The sequence below is a fragment of the Macrotis lagotis genome, chromosome X (assembly GCF_037893015.1).
Source record: "Macrotis lagotis isolate mMagLag1 chromosome X, bilby.v1.9.chrom.fasta, whole genome shotgun sequence".
NCBI lineage: Eukaryota > Metazoa > Chordata > Mammalia > Peramelemorphia > Peramelidae > Macrotis > Macrotis lagotis.
This window is the reverse complement of record NC_133666.1, coordinates 128,472,215-128,494,768: the sequence shown is the minus strand read 5'-3', so window position 1 is coordinate 128,494,768 and position 22,554 is coordinate 128,472,215. Positions and strand designations below refer to the sequence as shown.

The window sequence follows — 22,554 nt, the reverse complement described above, 5'->3', positions numbered from 1 at the left end:
CTTATTTTTCTACTTTTTCCCCCTCAGCTATATGTTTATGTAAAATCTTACTTCTTTTCCCTCTTTTTTAAAATTGGTTCTCCCCTTCCCCCATAAAAAGATTTCTTGTTTTGTATTCTCTTCTCTGTGTATTCTACGCTTTTATTCTTTCATTCATGATCCTTATATCTATTGATCTTTCTGTGTTCTTCATGGAATTGAATCCCCTATTTTGAATTCCTTTTTGTCACATGATGTTTTTGCCTTGTAGATTTTGCACTGTCCTTCAGACCCCCTTTTGTTCTCCTGGGTCACATTCTTAGAAGTATCAGCTTCAGAGATGATAGAGAAATATTGCCCCATGGTAGAGATTCTTCAGTGTTCTTGAGTGTGTGACTTGTTTCTACTCCTGTCCTCCTCATGATCATTTTCTTTTCCATTTGCCAAGAAGTCTACTCTCCAAGTTCATGCCATCTCACCTTTCTGGATATTGGATGCCTCCAAGACTTTGATTCTCCTTCTCCTAAAAAAGGCAAAACACTTATCTCAGAGGGCTCTCTGAGCATCAAATTATGGCAGAGTATACCCATTTTATGGTCCCCATCTATTATTTTTTAAAAAAATCTATCTCCATAGTAATATTTTCTTTCCTCTTATTTCAGTCCCACCATTGGTCACATCATCATCATTATTCCTCAGTCCCTTTGTTTCCAAAAGACCATAATTCTTTTCCCTTCCTTTGATTAAGATATATCACACAAAGGGCAGCTAGGTGGAGCAGTGGATCGAGCACCTGCCCTGGAGTCAGGAGTACCTGAGTTCAAATCTGGCCTCAGACACTTAATACTAGCTGTGTGGCCTTGGGCAAGCCACTTAACCCCACTGTTTTGCCAAAAAAAAAAAACCAAAAAAGATACATCACATATTTTCTTTTATCTTTTCTCATCCCTCCTTTATGTTCCCCTTTGTTTTTAGTTTTTTTAGTTTTTTTAGTTTTCCCTTTTCATGTCCCACTCTTCCAAGTTATTCCACCTGTAGTCAGTGTTGTGAAACATAGTCTGTGTTATGATATGTAGTCTGTTATTTTTAGCCTCTTCCTTTGCCATCCTTTTATTTAAGTTCCATTTTTATTTTTATCTCTGTGCATATTTTTAGAGAAAAATCTCTTAATGGTGTTATTTTGTTTTTTAAAACCATATGCATCTTTTTCCTGATTATTTCCACCCCAAGGTAATTTAATCTATTATTTTCTTGTTTTGTAACTAGGTGTTGCAAAAACAAATACTTCTCTCACTTTTTGTTGTTCTTGTAGGAATGCTTCAATTCACAGTTTTACTTTTTTCAAATTGATTATCTGCCTCAATTTCCACAATTGAAAAATATAGTACTGATGATAATTAAAGCACCATTTGTAAAACAATTAGCACAGTTCCTAGGCCATAAGTGTTTCATAAATGCATGTTCCTTGCTCCCTTGCTGGCCATACTTTCTACTTTCACAATTCCTACTTATCTCCTGAACCACTCAGAAAGATCCTTATGTCATTTCATGCTTTGGGGAATCCTCAAACATTTCTACCTCATCAGGGATTGGTTAAATTTGTTTTGTCTCCAATTTTTATTCAAGATGTTTGGACTCTGCTATAATATCTTTCCTGTTGATTTATTTTCTGTACTCAAGTTGGTGAGATTTGGGATAATTTGTCTTTTTTCTTATATTTCCCCTACACCTATTCTCTGATTACTGCTACAATATGCTCTTGGTCCCCCAGGTAGCCTTCTTAGAGCCCAACAAGCTGGTAGGGGTGGGGGTGGGGGGTTGAATTAATGTCTATAGCTTGTTAAAACAAAACAATGGGGTGAGAACCAGGGGTTGGGTGTGCTGGGGGAGAATACAGTGGCTCCAGGGACCATGCTGAGTGGATCTAAGCAGATAATCAAGTTCCATTGTGCCACTTTACCAGATTCTGCAAGCTAGAGGTGGAAGGATATTGCTAGTGAAATATGTGAGGGATTGTAAATTCATCTTCTCAGGGGTGGAGTCAAGATGGCGACAAGAGAGGATAGTGTCCTAGGCGCTTTCTCATAAAACTTCTAAACTAAGGACTCTAACTAAATTTTCCGAGAGCCAGAACCCACAGAGGGACCCAGTGAGGCAGTTCTCCTACTCAAGGTAACTTGGAAAAGAGCAGAAAGGCTCTGCTCCCTGGGGTTGGAGGGGTGGCCCGCCAGAGGGGTAGCCTGCCAGAGTGAAAGAACTTCAGCCTCCTTGAGGCAGCCCCAGGGTGCTGGGAGCTGTGGCTCCCAGCAGTAGGGGAGTTTCCTGACTTATTCCCCAGGGAGCACCAGGCACAACTTGGGGAACAGCAAGGGGACCTCTGCCAGAGTGAGCATGTGAAGCCCAGCCCTCAGGGCACACAGCAAGCAGTGTGGCCTAGGCAGTCCAGATCCAGGAAACAGAAGCAGGCTGAGTCAGTAGACAGGAGCCCCCAGGACATGAGCCCATTGAACTTAGGGAGGGGAGTGAAGAGAGACTGCCAAGCTCTGTCCTCTGCCACTGGAACAGAATGCTGGGGGTCTGACCACATTCAGATCCTGATTGCAGTCTAGGTGGTTCCATAGAACAGCAGCCCCCCCCCCCCCCACCTCAGCCCCGTGACAGAGGGGGGCACATATGGTCATTCACAGACCAGGAGGGAGGACAGAGCCTCACACACTGAGATCCTTGTGGGAGTGTCCCAAAAGCTCAGGAAGCACCCCCAAACCAGGCTTAAGCTGGGAAAATGAGAAAGCAGGAAAAAAAAAAGGAACACCATTGAGAAATATTTTGCCTATGAGTCCAAGAAGGATCAAAATACTCAGTCTGAAGATGAGGAAGCACAAGCTCCTGCATCTAAAGACTCCAAGAAAAACAGAAATTGGGCTCAGGCTATGACAGAACGCAAAAAAGACTTTGAAAATCAAATGAGAGAGTTAGAAGAAAAACTGGGAAAAGAAATGAAGAGAGAGGCATGGAAAAACATGAAAATGAAGCCAGCAGCTTAGTCAGGGAAATCCAAAAAAATGCTGAAGAAAATAGCATGCTAAAAACCAGCTTAGGTCAAATGTATAAAACAGTTCAAAAAGTTATTGAGGAGAAGAATGCTTTAAAAAGCAGAATTGACCAGATGGAAAAGGAGATAAGAAAGCTCTCTGAGGAAAATAAATCCTTCAGACAAAGAATAGAACTCAAGGAGACTGCTGAATCTATGAGAAATCAGGACTCAATACTTCAAAACCCAAAGTATGAGAAATTAGAAGAAAATGTGAAATATCTCATTGAAAAAAACAACTGATATGGAAAACAGATTTAGGAAAGATAATTTAAAAATTATTGGAATACCTGCAAGTTATGATCAGGAAAAGAGCCTTGACATCATTTTCAAAGAATTACTACAGGAAAATTGCCCTGATATCCTAGAAGCAGAGGGCAAAATAGAAATGGAGAGAATCCACCGATTCCCCCCGCCCGAGAAAGAGATCACCAAAACCCAACCCCCAGGAATATTATAGCCAAGTTCCAGAACTCCCAAGTCAAAGAGAAAATATTACAAGCAGCCAGAAGGACACAATTCAAATACTGTGGACCTGCAATCAGGATCTCACAGGAATTAGCAGCAACTACATTAAAAGCTTGTAGGGCTTGGAATATAATATACCGGAAGGCAAAAGAGCTTAGAATGCAACCAAGAGTCAATTACCCAGCAAAGGTGAATGTCCTCTTACTGGGAAAAAGATGGACTTTCAATGAACCAGGGGAATTTCAGATGTTCCTGTTGGAATGGCCAGAGCTGAACAGAAGGTTTGATCTTCAAATACAGGACTCAGGTGAAGCATAGAGATTGGAGAAGGGGAAAATATGAGGGACTTAATGATGATGAACTGCATGTATTCCTGTATAGAAAAATGACACTGAGGGGCGACTAGGTGCTGCAGTGGATAAAGCACCGGCCCTGGAGTCAGGAGTACCTGAGTTCAAATCCAGTCTCAGACACTTGATAATCACCTAGCTGTGTGGCCTTGGGCAAGCCACTTAACCCCATTTCATTTGCCTTGCAAAAAAAAACCCTTAAAAAAAATGACATTGATAATATTCATATGAACCTTCTCAATTAACAGAGCAGGTAGAAGGAGTTTTTAATAGATGAAGCACAGGAGAAAGCTGAATTTGAAGATAAAATATGTTTTAAAAATGGAGTCAATAGAAAAAAGTGAAATGCAATGGGAGAAAGAAAAAGGAGAGGGAGAATAGGCCAAGATATTTCATGTAATAAGATTTTTTCTTTATTACAATGATATGGAAGGGGGGAAGGCAAGGGGGAATGAGGGAATCTGCTCTCATCAGAGGTGGCTAGGAGAGGAAACAGCATAATATACTCAATGGGGTATAGACATCTGTAGTAAGAAGGGGGGAATGGGGAAGGCATGGGGATGTGAATGAAGGAGTAGAGGAAGGACCATGGGGGAGAGTGGTCAGATATAACACATTTTATTTTTTACTTCTTGCAAGGGGCTGGGATTGGATGGCCTGTCTGGGACCATAGGGCCAGGTTGGATGCTGGGCCTAAGGGGTGGTATGGGGGCTCAGGGCCTCTTGGCCCCAGGGGCAGGGATCCATCTGCTGTGCCACTCAGCTACCCTACAGCAGAGTCAGAGTGAAAGGAGAGAGAAAATATAGTACATGGTAGTGGAAAAATATGAAAGGAGTGAGTTGCAATCAGCATTGGCAATGGTGGAAAAATATGGAAGTAACTTTTGTGATGGACTTATCATAAAGAATGTGATCCACCCAAGACAGAGTTGGTGGTGTTGGAACACAGACTGAAGTACATTTTTTTATTATTATTTTTTTTGGGGGTGCAGGGCAAATGGGGCTGGGTGGCCTGCCAGGGGCCACATAGCAGGGTGATCATTGGGTGTCTGAAGCTGGATTTGGACCCAGGTGCTCCTGGATCAAGGGCCAATGCTCTGTCCACCACCCGGCTGCCCCTACTATTATTACTATTTTATTTTATTGAGTTTTTTTTTTTTTTGGTTTTTGAAGGGCAGTGGGGTTGGGGTAGCTTGCATGTCACACAGCTGGGTGATTGTTGGGTGTACGGGGCTGGATATAGGCTCAGGTGCTCCTGGCTCCAGGGCTGGTGTTCCGTCCACTGCGCCACCTGGCCATACCTACAATTATTACTATTATTATTTTTAATTTTAATTTTTCTCTCCCCTTTAGTTTATTACTCAAGTGAGTCTATATTTTTTTGGGGGGAAGGGGGTATTTTGTTTACTCTTAAACAAGAATATTTTATTAATGTATAAAAAATTATTTGTACAAAATGAGAATAAATATTAAGAAAAAAGAAATTAGTCTTCTCTATGGTCAGTTCATCAATTGAACTGGTAAGACTTCTTGATGCCTCAGTGTTGAGAAGATACCTGAAATTACTTTACTTCTGGGACATAATTCTTGTTTTGGAGAAAACAAACTCTATCCATATTGTTGGTCATATGACCCAGAAGTCTACACAACCCAATTAACGTTAATCTACTCTCTAGGAATAAGACTAATTTTGAAATTCTTCAGACTCTCAATGGCAGCATGTCTAATATTTGGCTATGAATAATTTATATAACTTTCCCCTAAACATGACCACCATCTCAAGACTTAACTGTTCAGTTAATTCATTTTGGGGCAGCTGAGTGGTACAATAGATAAAGCACTGGTCTTGGAGTTACAACAATGGAAGTTCAAATCTGGCCCCAGACACTTGCCACTTACTAATTGTGTGATCTTGGGCAAGTCACTTAACCCTGATTGCCTTGCATCCAAGACCATCTCCAGTTGTCCTGACTCATATCTGGCCACTGGACTCAGATGGCTGGTGATTAAGCACAGCACCCCCTCACTCATATCCAATTCATGGGCTTGTCACCTCCCTGATGTCATGGTCTTCTTTGAGAACAAAGGATAAACATCTCATCAGTCAATTCCTATTAACCATGTTAACATTAATAATATTCACACAAGTAAACTCAATAGTGTACTAGACACAAATAATTGCAGGTTGCTTCTGACTATGCAATGTTCCTCCTTAAGGATTCAATTCTATTGCCATGAATTTGCATAGGTCATATCCCATGCTTAGAAGGCACTCCCTTCTTCATGTCTTTCAGAATCTTTACTTTGCCTTCAAAGCTAATATCAAATAACATGAAACCTTCCCTGTCTATCGTATTCAGCTAAAAAGGAAAAAAATCTTCTTCAAATATTCCTAGAGCAATATGCATCTCTTCCTCCCTACCATCTTTACTAATCTGCTATATAGACTATCTCCTATAGTAGAATATAACATCTTTAATAACCTGAGTTTAATTCTTCATTTTTGTACTCTTGTTTTTAGTACACCAGAATCCTAGAAAATAGAGCTGGACTTTGATTTCATTTGTACAGGGAATTCCTACATAGAAAAATTCTCTCTACCAATGCAAATTAGTTAAAAGAGAACAAAGAAGTCTAAGTGCCTTGTCCAGGAGTCAATGTGCAATACAGTTGGAAATTGAATCTCTCTGCTTTGAGATTGACTATTTACAACTTAATATCTTTTCACCATCCACATAATACTCACCAAAAAATTATTTTAATTACTAAACAGAACAAATTTGACTTGTTTTGTCAAAGATATATACTAAAGTGAATGGATATATTATAAAAATATCTTCCTATATATTAATGTATGAAATGTTTACATATAGATTATATATGTGTGTACAAGTGCATATATGTGCTTATGTATATCTGCACACACAAATACATCATAACTCACAACTGGTTCAAAATGTTCAAATTATTTTATTGCTAAAAGCTTAAAAAAACACCTTTTATTAATAAGACTTTCACTCATCTTGAGACCATTATTCTGCTCTTATGATAAATGAATGGCTGTTGTCTTTCAGAATTTATACTAATACTCCCCTGTTAGATACCATTATTAAGATCTGAGGGTTTGTTCCTCTTCCCAAAAAATTTATTAAGAAAAAAAACAGGGGCGTCTAAGTGGCACAGTGGATAGAGCACCGGCCCTGGAGTCAGGAGTACCTGGGTTCAAATCCTGTCTCAGACACTTAATAATTACTTAGCTGTGTGGTCTTGGGCAAGCCACTTAACCCCGTTTGCCTTGCAAAAACCTAAAAAAAAAAACCCAAAACACCAATGTAAATTTCCTCCCTATAGGATCACAAGTCAAAATTAAGTGACCATTACTAACCAAGCATTGATACACTAGGCATAAATTTGCCAGTAGGGAGTACTATCAGCTGCTTTTGTGGCAGATTTCAACATACAGATTAACTAGTGGGAGAAGAGACAGTGTGGAAAGAACTGTCCCCTTCCAGTTCTTATATCTCTTATATCTCACTGTCCTACCACATACTTTTTTGAGCCAGTGACACTGCCTTCCTCTATGTCCCACAAAAAAGACATTCCAGCTCTCAATTCTGGGTATTTTCTCTTATTGTTTTCCTTACTTGGAATGTTCTGACTCCTCATTTCAGTCTCCTGGCTTCTTTTAAAGCTCAACTCCTCTTAATTCTAGTGCCTTCCATCTAATTATTTCCTATTTGTCCTGTATATATCTGGTTTGTACATATTTGTTTCCTTGTTGTCTTCCCCCTCAAAAGGAGCTCCCTTGTGAGTTTTTTGAGGGCAGGAACTGTCATTTAACCTTTTTGTATCACCATCACTTAGTACAGTGCCTGGCACACAGTAAGTGCCTAATAAATGTTTAATGATTCAGATTTTATGAAACTAATAGATGTAAACATTTAGAAGATTCCACAAATCATTTTACAAAATATTTATTCTGAAAAAAATCACTCTGTACAAATTTAGATAGAACATTCTCAACACTGCAGATTTATAAAAATGCTAACACAACATAAAGACTCAAGTAAACATAAAACCTGTTTTTAAGTTAAAAAGAAAAATTGCTTTTTTAGAAGCAATTGTAACAAGAGAAGTTTAGAAGTGTCTTAAAATTTACCCAAAACAACCAAGAGGTTCTTAGAACTCTTACCATCCTGTTTTCTATTAGTTACATTCAAATACATAATGTCTGAAGGGATGGCATTTTCCCTATGGTATTATAAAGCCCTATTTATACATAATGACAAACACTAAACTAGATTTCCAAAACTGGTTATGCTTTCACTGTACATAAACTTGTGCTTAGAGAAAATTCAGCACACTTTGTTCATAATTTTCTGGTTCTTTAACAAAAAAGGGTTTTCTATACACTTGTTACAAACATCTGTACAAACCAATATAGTTCCTGTTAGGTGGTGAGGGTGGTTCTGAAAGGGATAATTGACAGTACTGAATTAACAGTTCAAATTGTACATTCGTACAAAGGAAGGAAAACAATTTCACAAGGGAAATCCAGATGTGGAAAATTCTGGTTTCTTAAAAAGTATTAAAATGTTTACAGTAGATTTAAGATCTGCAATTCCTTATCGTCTAGCCATTATTGGGAGCAAATTCTCTAAAACTAAATTTCATCTAAGTTTAACTTGTTGGTCGGCCCTCCCTTTCCCATCCCAACTCAGAAAATTTTAAAAGCCATTTCTCCATAATAAATCATTTCTTTTGTACATGACTATTTTAGGAAATGAATCAAAACCCAGTAAACCACAGGACTTCTGTAAACATGATTTGAAACTAACCAGGGAAAGAAATTAAAAAATCAGTGACAGGTAAGCTAGAGTCTAAAAAGACGTCTTCACATTTTTCCTCCTAACACAATACATGGCTCATAGTGCAAGCAGCAGAACAGCCGCTGACGTTTCCAATCACAGCCAGGGATGCCAGGCAGGATCCATGCGGCACAGATTATCCAAACTATTTGCAGCTGCTACAAGGGTGTTGACTTTGCTTTCTCCTCCTTCAAACTGAGCAAGATTATGGAGTCGAGTCATGATTGCAGTCACAGCTTTCTGGACCAGTGAAACCAGCTGCTGGCTGTCCATGTTCTCCGGCTGCCCAGCTGCTGAGAGTGGAGAGGAGGTATCCTCTTGTGTTTTCTTATGCCAAGCAATAATTTCATCCCGAAGTACTGTTTTCAGAATGCCATCAACCTATGGCAAACAAAGAGAAAATTAGCTAATTATGATTTTAGCTGAAAGAACCTCCAAAGGACAGTCACTTTCTACCTCAACTGTGACCTGGTGTTCATTGACATTTGGAACTCTCTTCGTAATCTTATGTTAGTATTGGGTAGCACAAGAACTTATGATTCACTGACAACCTTAATAATTCTTACTGAAAAGAAGATAAATAGATCCAATTATCTGAAATCTACAAAATCTTTAAAAATCTCTCCACCCAGGCTATATGGAAAGGAGAAGAAAATGCATTTATTTAGGAATTAGACAACATAGTTTCTGCTCTTGCTACTTAATACTTTTGTCAGCCTAAGTCAAACTTTCCTAAACTATAAAATGGGAATATTAATACTTGCATGTAACTAACTTCTCTCTTCAATGAACTGTGGTGGCGGGTTTCCTAATACACCCCCCTCCCCCCAAGGGCAAATACAAACTCTTTAGTCTGGCATTTAGAACCCTAGAAAACTTGCCCTTTCCTATTTCCGTTTCCCTCCACATATACCCTCTAGGATGCAGCCACAATGGTTGTCTATCCTTCATTCCTCAAATACTGCCCCACTCATTTCTGCCCACGAGTTGCTCTGGCTTCTTTCAAGACTCAGCACAAGCCCCAACATTTTCAGGAGGCTTTTCAGGGTCTCCCTGAGGCTGATACCATTCAGTCTGAAAATATCTTTTATTTTCCTATCTTGCATGGTGTGTGTGTGTGTGTGTGTGTATAGATTATTTGTATGCCTTGTATGTACCTAATTATCTACATATTGCCTCTTAAATTAGAATATAAACTCAATGGTACAAATACTGGTTTTTGTCTTTATTTTTAAATTCATTAACTGGCATTTAGTTAAATAAACATTTTTCAATGTAAAGGAATTTAACATTCTTCTTACTTCACTCATTTTAACCCTAATTTTACCACAAGCTTATTTCATTCCTGTTTATTTTTCTATTACCCCTTTAAATCCATTCTCTTTTGAGCAAATTTTCCTACATCCTTTTCCATTTAAAAAAAACAACAACATTGTTTCACCATGAAAGAATGTGTTTTCCCCCTTGGTGGGACTTAGTCTCACAAACTTAGTTAGTTTTTTCTGACTTCATCAGTTCATCAGGCAGGGTGCTTTGAATTTTACCTGCCTCCCTATTTACACAAATCGGTTTTTTAAATTATAATCTCAATAACACTTTATCACCTTGATCTTTCACACTATACCCATGAAAAATGGACAAATTTCATTCCCTACTGTCACTGCTTCTAGTCCCAGATAACTTCTCATGGGAACTGCCTGACAATCCTTTTATTCAGCTAAAGCAAGACTCCTCTCATCATTCTTCCTACAGAAGAAAGGTTCGCAGATTTTAGAGAGCGAAGGCTCCTCAGAGGTTTTATACACACACACACACACACACACACACAAATAATTCAGACCCTTCCTTTTATAGATGAGGAAACTGAAACCCAAGTAAGTTAAGTGTCTTCCTCAGGTATTAAGTATCAGAGGTAAGATTTGAGCCTTGAATGTCTGACGATCTAAAACCAGGTCTCTTTCTCAAAGGACCATTCAATCTCCTCAAACCTCTGCCCTCTAATTCTATCATCAATCTAATCTCACTTTCTCTTTCTCACTCTTTCATTCTCTGTAGATGATACTGAAGTCTATTTTATTGAGAAGATGGAAACCTTTTATGAGAACTTCTCTATACATGGGCTCTCCATTTCAAAATTCCTCTTTTTTTACCCTTCTGTCTCAGAAAAATAAATGTTCTTCCTTTCCAAGACTCTTTCCTTTACATTTCCTTCTTTACCTTTTCTGGATATTTGCTGAAAAGACATCATTAATCAACTCTTAATTTTAGTCTTGGAAATTAAAATTTTGAAAAAAATCACCTGCTTGAATGTAAAAACTGCCAGGATAATTTATTTTTATCTTTTTATTTTATTGTTTCATAAAGCCCAGGGAAATGATTTTACACCCTGCCTGTAGCATTCCTAAGTTAATTAGATGTTTATTACAAAGTTCCTGCAGTAAGGTCTTATTTCAATATTATATCTATTTCTTTTCATATCTGACAGCTTTTTAAAATGGAGAATGGAACATAGCTGAGGGATAAATTAACTAATGTAGCTGGGTAATTTTTTAGATTTTTATTTCTACAATGTACTCCTGAGTGTCTTAATATTCTTGGATTTCTAAATTTAAAAAATTCCACTGAATAATAGAAGCAAATTTTAAAAAAGAAACCAGAAATCCTGTATTTTGTTTTATTCTATGGGCAAGACATTTCAGATGTTTTCTTAAAGCAGCACCACTTAATAATTATTACTATAATATCACAATGTTATTACCTTAAAATTTGGTTGTGCAAAACATCGGGCAACAGCAATCATGGACGCAGTTAATGGACCAGAGACTCCAATTGTGGTCAAGAATTCTGAAATATTAGGTGTGAGGCGGAATGGAACAGGACGATTAGCATCCAGGTCTCCAGTAGCATCATTAATGTCAAATCGAAAATAGGCAACATTAAGTTTGCCAGTGTCCTAAATTTCAGAATAAGATCATTTAAATTTTTTTTAAGAAGAATCATTTATTAAAAAACAACAAAGGACTAAACTTCATTTGCATCAAATTACCTGTGCAATTTGTAACATCTCTGGATTGAGTCTATTCAAATGAAATACAAATTCTGCAAAACCGATTAATGCTAGCTGTATTGTGAACATCTTTCGGAAGGTCCAGTAATCAGTGGCATTGGGAAACGTGTGCAAAGCCCATTCTCTTAACATGCTTCGAGGCACCATATTGCTTTGAACTTCCTTGAGAATGTCACGAAGGACCTAAATGAAAGGAAATCATGTTAAATCCATGCTATTTTGGACCAATTCACAAATAATGCAAAACTAATGAATAAACTTTTCTTTTTAATTGAGAATCCTCTTTCAAAAGAGTTACATAAGAATCTCTTAGAAATCATGTTTTCATTGTTCAAGATCCTCTGTTGGCTCCACAATGATCTACTGTCTTGAAGGAGACAATGCCAGAGAGAGAGAGAGAGAGTAACAATGTAAGCATATGGAGATAGTATAACAGCAGATGTGTCAGTCAATTTCCTCTAAGAAAAGATGGAAGTTATTAATGGCCTTTCTGACCTTAAGGATGTTTCAGCGAGCTTCATTCTCTTATTTTTTATCTGGTACACACTAAGAGAAGGCTCAAATATTATATCTTCACAAAAGGGAAATTCTCATATTCTAACTCTCCATTTACTAGCATTAAGTGTCAATGATTTCTAAGAACAAATGGGTATAAATTCCAAAATATCAAACTGGACACTGATATACAAAGACTTATTCAATTTCTTTCTCTAGAAATCATCAGAAGAGTTTAAGAGCTTTGGTGAAAATATTAATTGCAGGATATGTATTATACTTCTTGAGCAATTGAGGAAAGTTTCTACAGTGCTTAGTTACTGCAATATATACCAAACCAATTAACTTAATTTTAAGGTAAGAAGGAAAAGCTTCATAGTAATAACACTAGTTCAATTTAATAACATTACAATTTAAAGAATAAAAGTTTCATAACCTGAAGGATCTCTTCACAAAACAGAAGCAAATGTCATATAACACTTCATGCTGTATTTTATACTAGAAAAATCTTAGCTCTACCAAAAATTTGGAAGATTAAAACTCATGCTCATATAGCTTTCTATTTTTAGTGGATCATAAAAACAAGTCTCAGAGAACAGGCAAATTCTTTAAAAGTCCCTGACTATAAATTATCACTGACCAGATGTTCTTTTTTTTACTTTTTTTTTTGCAAGGCAATGGGTTAAGTGACTTGCCCAAGATCACACAGCTAGGAAATAATATTAAGTGACTGAGGCCAAATTTGAACTCAGGTCCTCTTGACTCCAGAGCCAGTGCTCAATCCACTGTGCCCTCAGATGTCCTTTTCTTGGAAGTATTGACGATCATTAATCATGCCACATGTCTCACTTTGTGACCGTGGAACAATAATTTTTTGCTTATTTATCTACAAAATAGGAAGGAAATAGGAACAGAGGAAGCATCACTTCCTATTTCAAAGACTTTGACACAATCTCCAACACAGTTAAAGAGAGCACATTTAATACAACAAAATACTCTTAACACTTACTTAATTCTCAAATGCTTAGGAGAATAAGTTAATGGCCACAACACAACTGGTAAAAATGAACAGGATATGGACATTAAATATTAGTGGTTCCCTCTTTTCTTATCATCCTTAGCCAAGGACAATATTAACAATGCATGTCTTAAACTATAACAGTTTACTATTTAAGTAGGTTGACAAAATGTGTGGAGCTTAACTATAAGTATTTATTTGTGCATAAAATTTCTAGTTTCTATTTTATCAAAGACATAATCATGAAAAGTGCTCCATTTAGGGCATCTCAAAACATGGGCACAGATCAGATGAACTAAGTAGATAAGCATTTTGAAAATAAGTTTTCAAAGATCAGTCTTCTCTGTCATTTCCACGATGAAGTAGTCATGTCAGAATTCATCCCTTGTAATTGAAGTCATATACATATGACTTCATATACATGATGACATAACTTAAACATTACGTTTTGCAATGAGGGGGGGTGTTATGCAAAAACATCCTCTCATCCTCATGGTTTTCCAGAACCTATTTCATCTCTTAACCTGATTAACAGGAAACAGGACTTATGATGACTGGATGCTGTAGGAGTGCTTGGCTTTGTGGTGATGATTTTTCTACTGTATCAATGAGGTTCCACAAGTACTACAGCAATGCTGGGTAAAGCACCAGTATGATTTCTGATGATAAATTGGCATCAACACAGTACATCCAAGCCTGTTTCTGATGGACTAATCATCAGTCTTGTGACTTCATGGCAACTTAGTAGCGTGGTATGCTTAGCAACAAATTTTCAATGAGCTTCCAGTAGTAGGACAAAGTCCCCTTGCCACTCAGAGGTCTATGTCACTCTGCTCGATTCGTACACTCCCCAGAGCTTGAGGTCAACAGGCCCCTCTCTTGGGGTGAACACATTCCAGAGTGGTCCTACCTTTCACAAAGGAAAGTGAACTCTCCCCAGTGTTCCTGTTGGCTTCTACAGAATTGGTCACACACTAGACACCTTGCAGCATCTGTTTCTACCACTTCAGATTAGGGAATCTAAACCCAACTCCCTTTCAATTGTCCATTCCTTCAAAACAGCACTGTCCTATCTCTCAGGACTGACTGACCCATGTTCAAGTGCTGTTCACATGGAATCCCTTCTCCACTTTGGCCTTCAAAGTTCTCATTTGAATATTAAGTGATAATTAGCTTCCAAAGGGAAATGTGGAACATCTCTTCTGCAATATTAGCAAGAAAAGAAAATATGATCATCTATTTTCAATGGTTTAAATATTCTTCACAAGATTGAAGAAAGGTAGCAAGATCAGATTAATCTCTTACTAGTTCTCTAGTACAAGGTTTACTATACAGAGAATGCCTTGGCAAGTCTCACTTGCTGACTATTTCAGAGATATTGATACAGCTTCCTGTTAACAATGTAGGACCACTGCAATTAAAGGGAACAGCCCACTGACAGAGGAAAGAAGTCAATATGAGCTCTCCAAAGATCACCAGAGACCAGTAACTAAAATTCTTAGAAGTGGAAGCAATGGATTTGAAGGAAAGGGAAGAAAGCTAAAGATCTCAGGGTCTGTCTTTATTGTTTCTTATTTCTTAAAATTATTAAGACCCATGAAGAAAGCAGAAAAGGTTTAGAGCACTGTGTCATAATTAGATAGGAAGCATTGCTTCTTAGGTCTGAGGGGATAAGGGATCCTTATAAAAGGCTACTTCTCTACTCTGCATGCAGTAAAGTAAATGTTGGGGGGGGTGAGAGAAATGAAATAACACAAATTGTACATCTCCAAAAAAACTAAGTTTCTAAAAACAAACCTGTTTCTTTCAGGTTTATGTTAGAGTGATTACAGTTTAAAAGTAGTCTCACCCACGTCAGCAGTCTTAAGTTCCAAAAATCCATAGCCTTATAAATTTACCTCAAATTTTAAGGCTCACTCCTTATTAAATGCCACATTTCTTTAAAGTAATTTTTTTAATGGAGAAAAGATATGGACAATAAGCATGTTAAATCAAATGTGCAGAAGTTGCATGTGAAGTCCTCAGGAAGTCAGTGTGAATATCATTCATCCTGACTTTTGTGCCTACCTGATGACTGGCTTGAGTCCCCCGTGCTTGCACTGTTGCCAGTCTGTCGTAATAACGAGAAATGGGGTTGTCATGTTCAATGCCCTTTTTGGCACAACGTTGCTTGTATATCTCCACAAGGGAAAGAGAAGAGGGATTGTCCTCAACAAGACGCATCTGTGGAGAGACTGCCACAACTCGAGGAACTGGGAGGGGCAGAAGAGGAAAAAATGGATCTAAGTGTTAAAATTCTTAAAGAAAACTTCATTAATAAGTAGGATGTAGTTCATAAGATTAGATGATGCTAAAAGGGATAAATTCTCCAGGCTTTACAGAAGGATTCAAAATATCTATATAAAAAACACAATTCAAATTTAGAGATTCAAAGATGACTCATGGAATGAGATATAGTCCCAAAGGCCAGGTTTTCCCATAGCAACATCAGATTAATCTGTGTTTTTAAAAAAAATTGACTCCACCTGTTCCCAAAAGATTATTTTCAGATCATAACTACAATCAGTTTATGGGAGCACGCATTTGCATTAACATCTTAAAATTCTGAAAATGAATGACTACTGCTCTTAAAGTAAATTGAAAAAAAATGAATCATAATTGCTATAAATATATATGTATATATATTCAAAAATGCTGCAAATCCTGATGAAGGTAAAAAAATCTTTATGATAGAAGATTGTTTCTATTTATGCCTAGATAATAGTGCTAACCTGGGTACTATGTGGATTTTCTATGGTATAAAGCAATTTAAATTTTCTGTTTGCTTTATTTTCAAAATAAATTGAAATTCTCTTACAGGTAATCTGATTTGATTTTCCTGAGCTAAGTACATTCTTTTTCCTCTTCTAGCAGCTAATGCTATTTACATCAACTAAAGAATTTAGGGCAGTGGAAAAAAACAAGGTAATGGAAGTAACAGAACTGGCCTCCAATTCCAGTTCTGCCACTAACCAATTTCAGTATCTGGGACAAGTCATTCACTGGCTTTAGTCTCCTCATCTGTATGAGAAATACCTTTAAGGTCCCATTTAGTTCTAAGAGTCTATGATTAACATGATATGATAATTCATCTAAACATATCAGTAATTATCTATGTGTTTTCTAAATTAAACTCCATTATTTTGGGGAATCTATTAAGGAAAAATGCAGAATTACAGCACAGGCAGAAGCATTTTTAATGAAGTGAGCTTTCCATTTTCTTCAGTTAGCCATCTTAACTCCATGCAGCTAAGTATGATAATACTCGGTACATGCAGGGTTTGTTGACTGCTATAATTAATAAAACAACAGGGAAGGAAACCTCATAAGGATAAGAACATAAATAAGTTTGGTATATGTGCTATAATTTCGAGTTAGAGTCATCACAGATATGTTCCATGAATATTTATAACCAATTATTAAATTTTCAATTAGAGAAAGAATTGAAAATTATTTTTGATCTTCAGGGTTACCTTTTTTTTTTTAATGGTTTTTGCAAGGCAAATGGGGTTAAGTGGCTTGCCCAAGGCCACACGGCTAGGTAATTATTTTAGTGTCTGAGACCGGATTTGAACCCAGGTACTCCTGACTCCAGAGCCGGTGCTTTATCCACTGCACCACCTAGCTGCCCCCAGGGTTATCTTAAACTAATTTCTTATTCTGGATTGAATCTGAGCAATGCCAATTTCCAATTGTGGGGAAAATTTTCAAATTGAAGCAGGCTACTCAAATTTTAAGATTAACACAAGGCCAAGATGATTTTAGTTTTAATGTTTGGAAGAAAAACAGGTCTACATACATGTATTAATGCTCCTCAATGAACATTATGACTTGCTGAAATCTGGATGTAGCTAATGATGATTTTCCCAATTATAAAGGCCTCTCAGGGAGGCCTATTATTGTCAGGGAGAATGAACTGTAAGAAGGAATTTTTCAATAGTCTATATCCAGTTAAAAAATAGGGGCGGCTAGGTAGTGCAGTGAATAGAGCACCAGCCTTGGAGTCAAGAGTACCGGGGTTCAAATCTGACCTCAGACACTTAATAATTACCTAGCCGTGTGGCCTTGGGCAAGCCACTTAACCCCATTGCCTTGAAAAAAAAAATCTAAAAAAATAAACAAATAAATAAATTAGATGCACACTGCAGTAGTCTGAGAGTGATAGGGTTAGAAAACCCTCTATTATTTTTCTATTTATTGGGGTTTTTTCCTCTTTTTTGAACTTCTTTCACTTCTGCTGTATCAACTATCTCAATGTAACAGATTTCAAAATCTAAAATGTTTCTGAATTGCTTGGAATAAGCAATGACTGAAATAACTTCAGAGTTGGAAGTTTCTTAAAGATCATTTAGTTCAACCCATTCATTTTACAGACAAGGTAATTAAGGCAGAGAAAATGGAAGTACCTTTCCCAAGGTCAAACAGTGTAAAAGCCAAGCTGTTCCTTTAAATGCTCTTCCCTGTTTTGTGAAGTGTTATTTTTAATCTTCCAATTTCTGAAAGTTTTTATTTTAAACTGGTATTGCCTTTAGATGCCATGTTTGTTTGAAACAGGTTAAGTATTTTGCCAGCAGAGCTGATTTCTAAGCTCATTTGAGTTAGCTTTAAAAAATATTCTATTTATTTTTCTTTTTCAAAAACACCATTGTTACCTCCCGATAACTTCCCCATGAGAGAAATATTACACCATTATATTAACTATTCATTTGTGGTCTACCTTTTGCCTTTTGTTTGGTTAAAACCCAACTCCTAAAATGGTCAGTTAACCTTGGATAGGCATGGCTGAGTGATGAGATTTGCTCTCATCCTCAAGGTGTGGGGCTCCATAACTGGGAAACCTAATTTCTATTTAGAGCATAAATAAAATCTAGTCTGGGTGAACCCCCCTATCTTTGAGAATCATTCTTCCTCATTTTGTTACAATAGCCAATGCTTCCTGGCTTACTAATGCCACTACTGCTGTGATTTAGTTGCTCTAATGTCAATCAGTTGCAGTTGGTTTTTGGAGAAGGAGTTCACATTTGCAGTACTTACTAGAAATAAATGTTTACTGACAGTCTGAAAACTGTACAACTCTTAAAACCTTTAGCCCTCTTTTCCAACATCTGGCTACCATTATTATAAAGATAAGAAAGCCACAAAGGATTGAGAATAATTTTATATTTTTTGATTCGTATGTTGTTTTAACTAATATATACACATAATGTAATTAAACAATATCTAGCCATCTATCTATCAATCAACACTTAGTGGTAAATCTATTGGGGTTTTTTCCCACAATTCAACAAATATTTATTAAACAAACATAATATACAATATTAAGCTAGACTCTGGGAAAACAAAGAACATTCCTCCCCTCAAATATATACCATTCTCTGGACATTCAACAACATGTACACAACTAAGTGTAATACCTATTTCAAAAGCTCTTCCTGTAGAGGCTATAGAAAAAGTTACTTTAGCTTTAAGAGCCAAATGAACTATATACTGTATTCGTATTTGATGCTAGCAATCTTTTTTTTTTTTGAGCTGGTAAATCTATTGTTGAAGAATCTTTCTAGATCTTTATTGTTAGAATAGCTAATCCATTATCAGAGACTTAGCTAAAGTTACAATCTCTTTTACCCACAACTGGCCATCAGAATAGGTAACTTTGCTAGCAATAGCCATTAATCAAATTTTCTTTGAATTTTATTTTACATGGTTCTTTCAGACTTGATTTTAAATTTGACTCCAGAACACCAAGTTTAATTAAACAACATTTCCTTATAATCAAGGCATAAGGAACTACTTAGAACTAAAACATAAAATCAGGCACAGTTTCAATTTGACTATGATGCTTCTCTACTTGAGATAGCTTACCTTTGTCTAAGTCTTACTACAGCTCTAAGGTAAAATCACATGATGAAGAAATGACAATTCATAATATTTGTCATAGCGATTTCAGTTGTTTTTTAAACAATATATTTCATTAAAAGCAAAGATTTATAGAGCAGGAAGAACTAGCACTCCTAACTCCTTTATTTTATAACTGCAACTGACACTCAAGAGTTAGGGCAGGGCAGTAATGGTAATGTTCAACATTTTAAGATATGACCCCGGTTTCACTAAATATACAAGCAGCATTTCTTATTTAAGGTGATGATGATGTTTTGTCCTTTCTTCTTTTTTTTGGTTTTGATTTTTGTGCAGCCATGGAATTAAATGACTTGTCCAAGGTCACACACCTAGGTAATTATTAAGTGTCTGAGGTCACATTTGAACTCGGGCCTTCCTAACTGTAGGGTTGGTGCTCCATCCACTGCACCACCTAGCTGTTCCCTAGTTCTTAGTTCTCAAAGATAATCATGATATCAGGGAGATGTTACCATGAGAAGCATATAAAATGTATCTGAGTGAGGGGGAACTGTGCTAAGTCACCAAATTTATTTTTTCCTCCATAGTCATCAGGGTCTAGTGGCCAGATATGGACCACTGGAGATGGTCCTGGATGCAAGGCAGTCAGGGTTAAGTGACTTGACAAATGTCACTGGTAAGTGACAGCTGGTTAAGTGTCTGAGGCCAAATTTGAACTCAGGTCCTCCTGATGTCAGGGCCAGTGCTCTACCCACTGTGCTATCTAGCTGCCTAATTTGAGGTAATACTTTTTGGAAGGAAAAGTTACTCGAATTTATTTGTAAGTAAACATTCATTTGGGAAATCCCCCTCTTCAGATAAATTACAATCACTGTCATTAACTCACAAAAGCAAACATGAGCAATAAACTGTTTTAAGACTCCTTTATCCCAATACCTGTGAAAAACAAGTGCCTTTTTGTGGTTTCTTTTCTCTTCTCTAAACAGGGATTCAAAAGGCGAAGAAGCTGTAAAACCCGCTCTTCTCTTCGAGACTCCGTCAGGCAAGCATCATTCATGACTAGATATGGGTAAATCTTCCCATTATGCCCACGGATATAGAGTCTTCTGGCTGCAGTGTTGTGCTTCTGTACTATCTCTACCCGGGGCATAAATCTACCAAAAGAAAAGAAAAACATATGAACTTCCCTACTCTGGATTTCATTTCTTCACTTAAGAGAAAGCAGGATATTAGATATATATAGTACTTAGAAGTTCTATAACATCAACAAAGACAATAAATTTTGAGTTCTAAGGACAACTGTGGGATGGTCGCAAAAGCAATGGCATTAAAGATTCTCTGCTTTTTGGGTGGGTAATTCTGATACAAAGAAAATTTTCCAACAATAAACTAAAAATATTTCTTTTTATGTCTTCTTTCACGTTAGCCTAAACACCACTGGGAAAAGCTGTCCTTCATTAAGCTGCCACAGCAATAGCAGTGGAAAGATAAAGTAAAAAAGCAGGATTATTTTAGGATTGGTAACAATGTCAATGATTCTAGGTATTCTCTGATTAATTCTAAACCAAGGTGGTTCAGCTGTGGTCACAGTTGTACTTAGGTCAGGAATGATCTGTTTTAGGTCAGGGTGGAAGAAAACAAGATCTGTCTCTTGGTCTCAGTGGAAAAAAAAAAAGCTTCCAAAGATAGAATTTACTGATTAGAAAGCAGTTACAAGCTTCAATTATGGGCTTTGGTTAAATGGTTCTAATAAGCCATAAAGCTTGTTTGAGATTAAAACCTGCATTTTAGCTGTCATGGAGGGGATAGAGTTCAGGCTGGAACATCACTTTTTCCTCTTCCACATTTCCCCACCTACCCTCAAAATAATACAATGTAGAAAATATGTGGTGAGAGGGATAGAGAATGAACACAGGGTTATTAATAAGATACTCAATGTATCTTGAGGCAAAGATAAGGGAGAAAAAAAATGAATTTTTAGATACAACATAGATTAGCAAAGACTCCACCAAATCATATCACATTTAAAAATAGATACAATACATCTCAGTAATCTTCAAATTTAATTTAAAATATTTTGATTAAACTGTATTAAAGTATTAATATTAAATAGTAAATTATAGAATGAAAAACAATACATTACCAAATATATCCATACATACATAAATCTTATTTCTATAGGTTATATTTTTAGACTAGTTCTAGTTTTAGCCTTACCTTGCAATTTTGATATAGTAATGTGTTGGCTTTGGCATTAGGAACTCTCCAGGGATTTCTACTTCAGCAGTTTGTGCAGAGAAATTACTTAGAAAACGACACTTTTCTTCTATGAGAAAGAACTTAGGAAGTTGCTTGGTTTTAGCTTCCAATATTTTGATCCATTTTTTCAACTTAGAGATAAGATTGTGAAGCTTCATTGATCCTGGAACACTGAAGTCAAAATCTTCAAAAATAAATGACATGATAAAAACATTTTGAATTTTCTATCAAAGAAAGAAGTTAGTGCTTATTTCCAAAAGGAAAGAATCATTAAATTCCTACACCTAAAGGTCCTCAGGATCACAGAATTTTCAAATTCTGATATCTTAGAAATCATCTTAGAATCTTGATAATCTCTAATTTAACCTCTCTCATTTAAAAGATCAAGAAAAAGTGAGAGTAAGAGAAATAAATTATTAACACAACATTATACAATTGCCATGTAGCAGAGAAAGAAGTAGTCTCCTGAAAACATTTAAATCTCAAAAATAAAAAAAATCAAACTTAATATTTAAATGAAAATAGAAAAATGATGGTTTATGACATCAGATTTGCTAAAAGACAACTCATTATATTAAGCAGACATACACAAATATATAAAATAAGAATACAAGTATCTTCTTTCTATACTAGGATGAAAATATGTTTGAAACCATTAATTAGGCAATGGAAAAAACCTAAGAAACATTCCTATAAAAAAAAGTCTAAATAGGAAGTCCACTCTTATTATTCCTATTTAACAAAGTTTTATAATACATAACTGTCACAAAAAATGTTCATTGACTGATTTTATAAATATTAACAATAACAATTAGGTGAATTGACAGAGAAGTTGAAATATTTGTATTTTAGACATAGAAAATACAAGACAGTAAACAACAATAAATGGACCCAACAACTATAATAAAATAGGATAAAAACTAACAAAAACCACCTACATTTGATCACCAAGAATCAAGAGAAGGATTAAAAAACTACCATTATTTTCAATGATTATCAAATACTTGGTTATTAATCAAGACACACAACACAGACAACATAAAAAAGAAAACTCCAAAAATATT

The 22,554-nt window shown here is 36.3% G+C and overlaps 1 protein-coding gene across 6 annotated transcripts in view; it reads right to left on the bottom strand.

The window, feature by feature from the left end:
- Positions 1–7,858: 7,858 nt before the first annotated feature.
- Positions 7,859–22,554, bottom strand: part of TRRAP (transformation/transcription domain associated protein) — a 172,466-nt gene continuing 157,770 nt past the window's right edge. For all 6 annotated transcript variants that reach the window (XM_074200404.1, XM_074200408.1, XM_074200407.1 and 3 more), the window contains exons 66-71: positions 21,449–21,674; positions 20,168–20,385; positions 15,404–15,588; positions 11,803–12,006; positions 11,515–11,709; positions 7,859–9,137 (exon numbers count right to left, since the gene is read on the bottom strand). In XM_074200404.1, the coding sequence (XP_074056505.1) occupies positions 8,853–9,137; positions 11,515–11,709; positions 11,803–12,006; positions 15,404–15,588; positions 20,168–20,385; positions 21,449–21,674 (1,313 nt within the window). In that variant the 3' untranslated portion in view covers positions 7,859–8,852. The remainder of the gene's footprint in view (positions 9,138–11,514; positions 11,710–11,802; positions 12,007–15,403; positions 15,589–20,167; positions 20,386–21,448; positions 21,675–22,554) is intronic.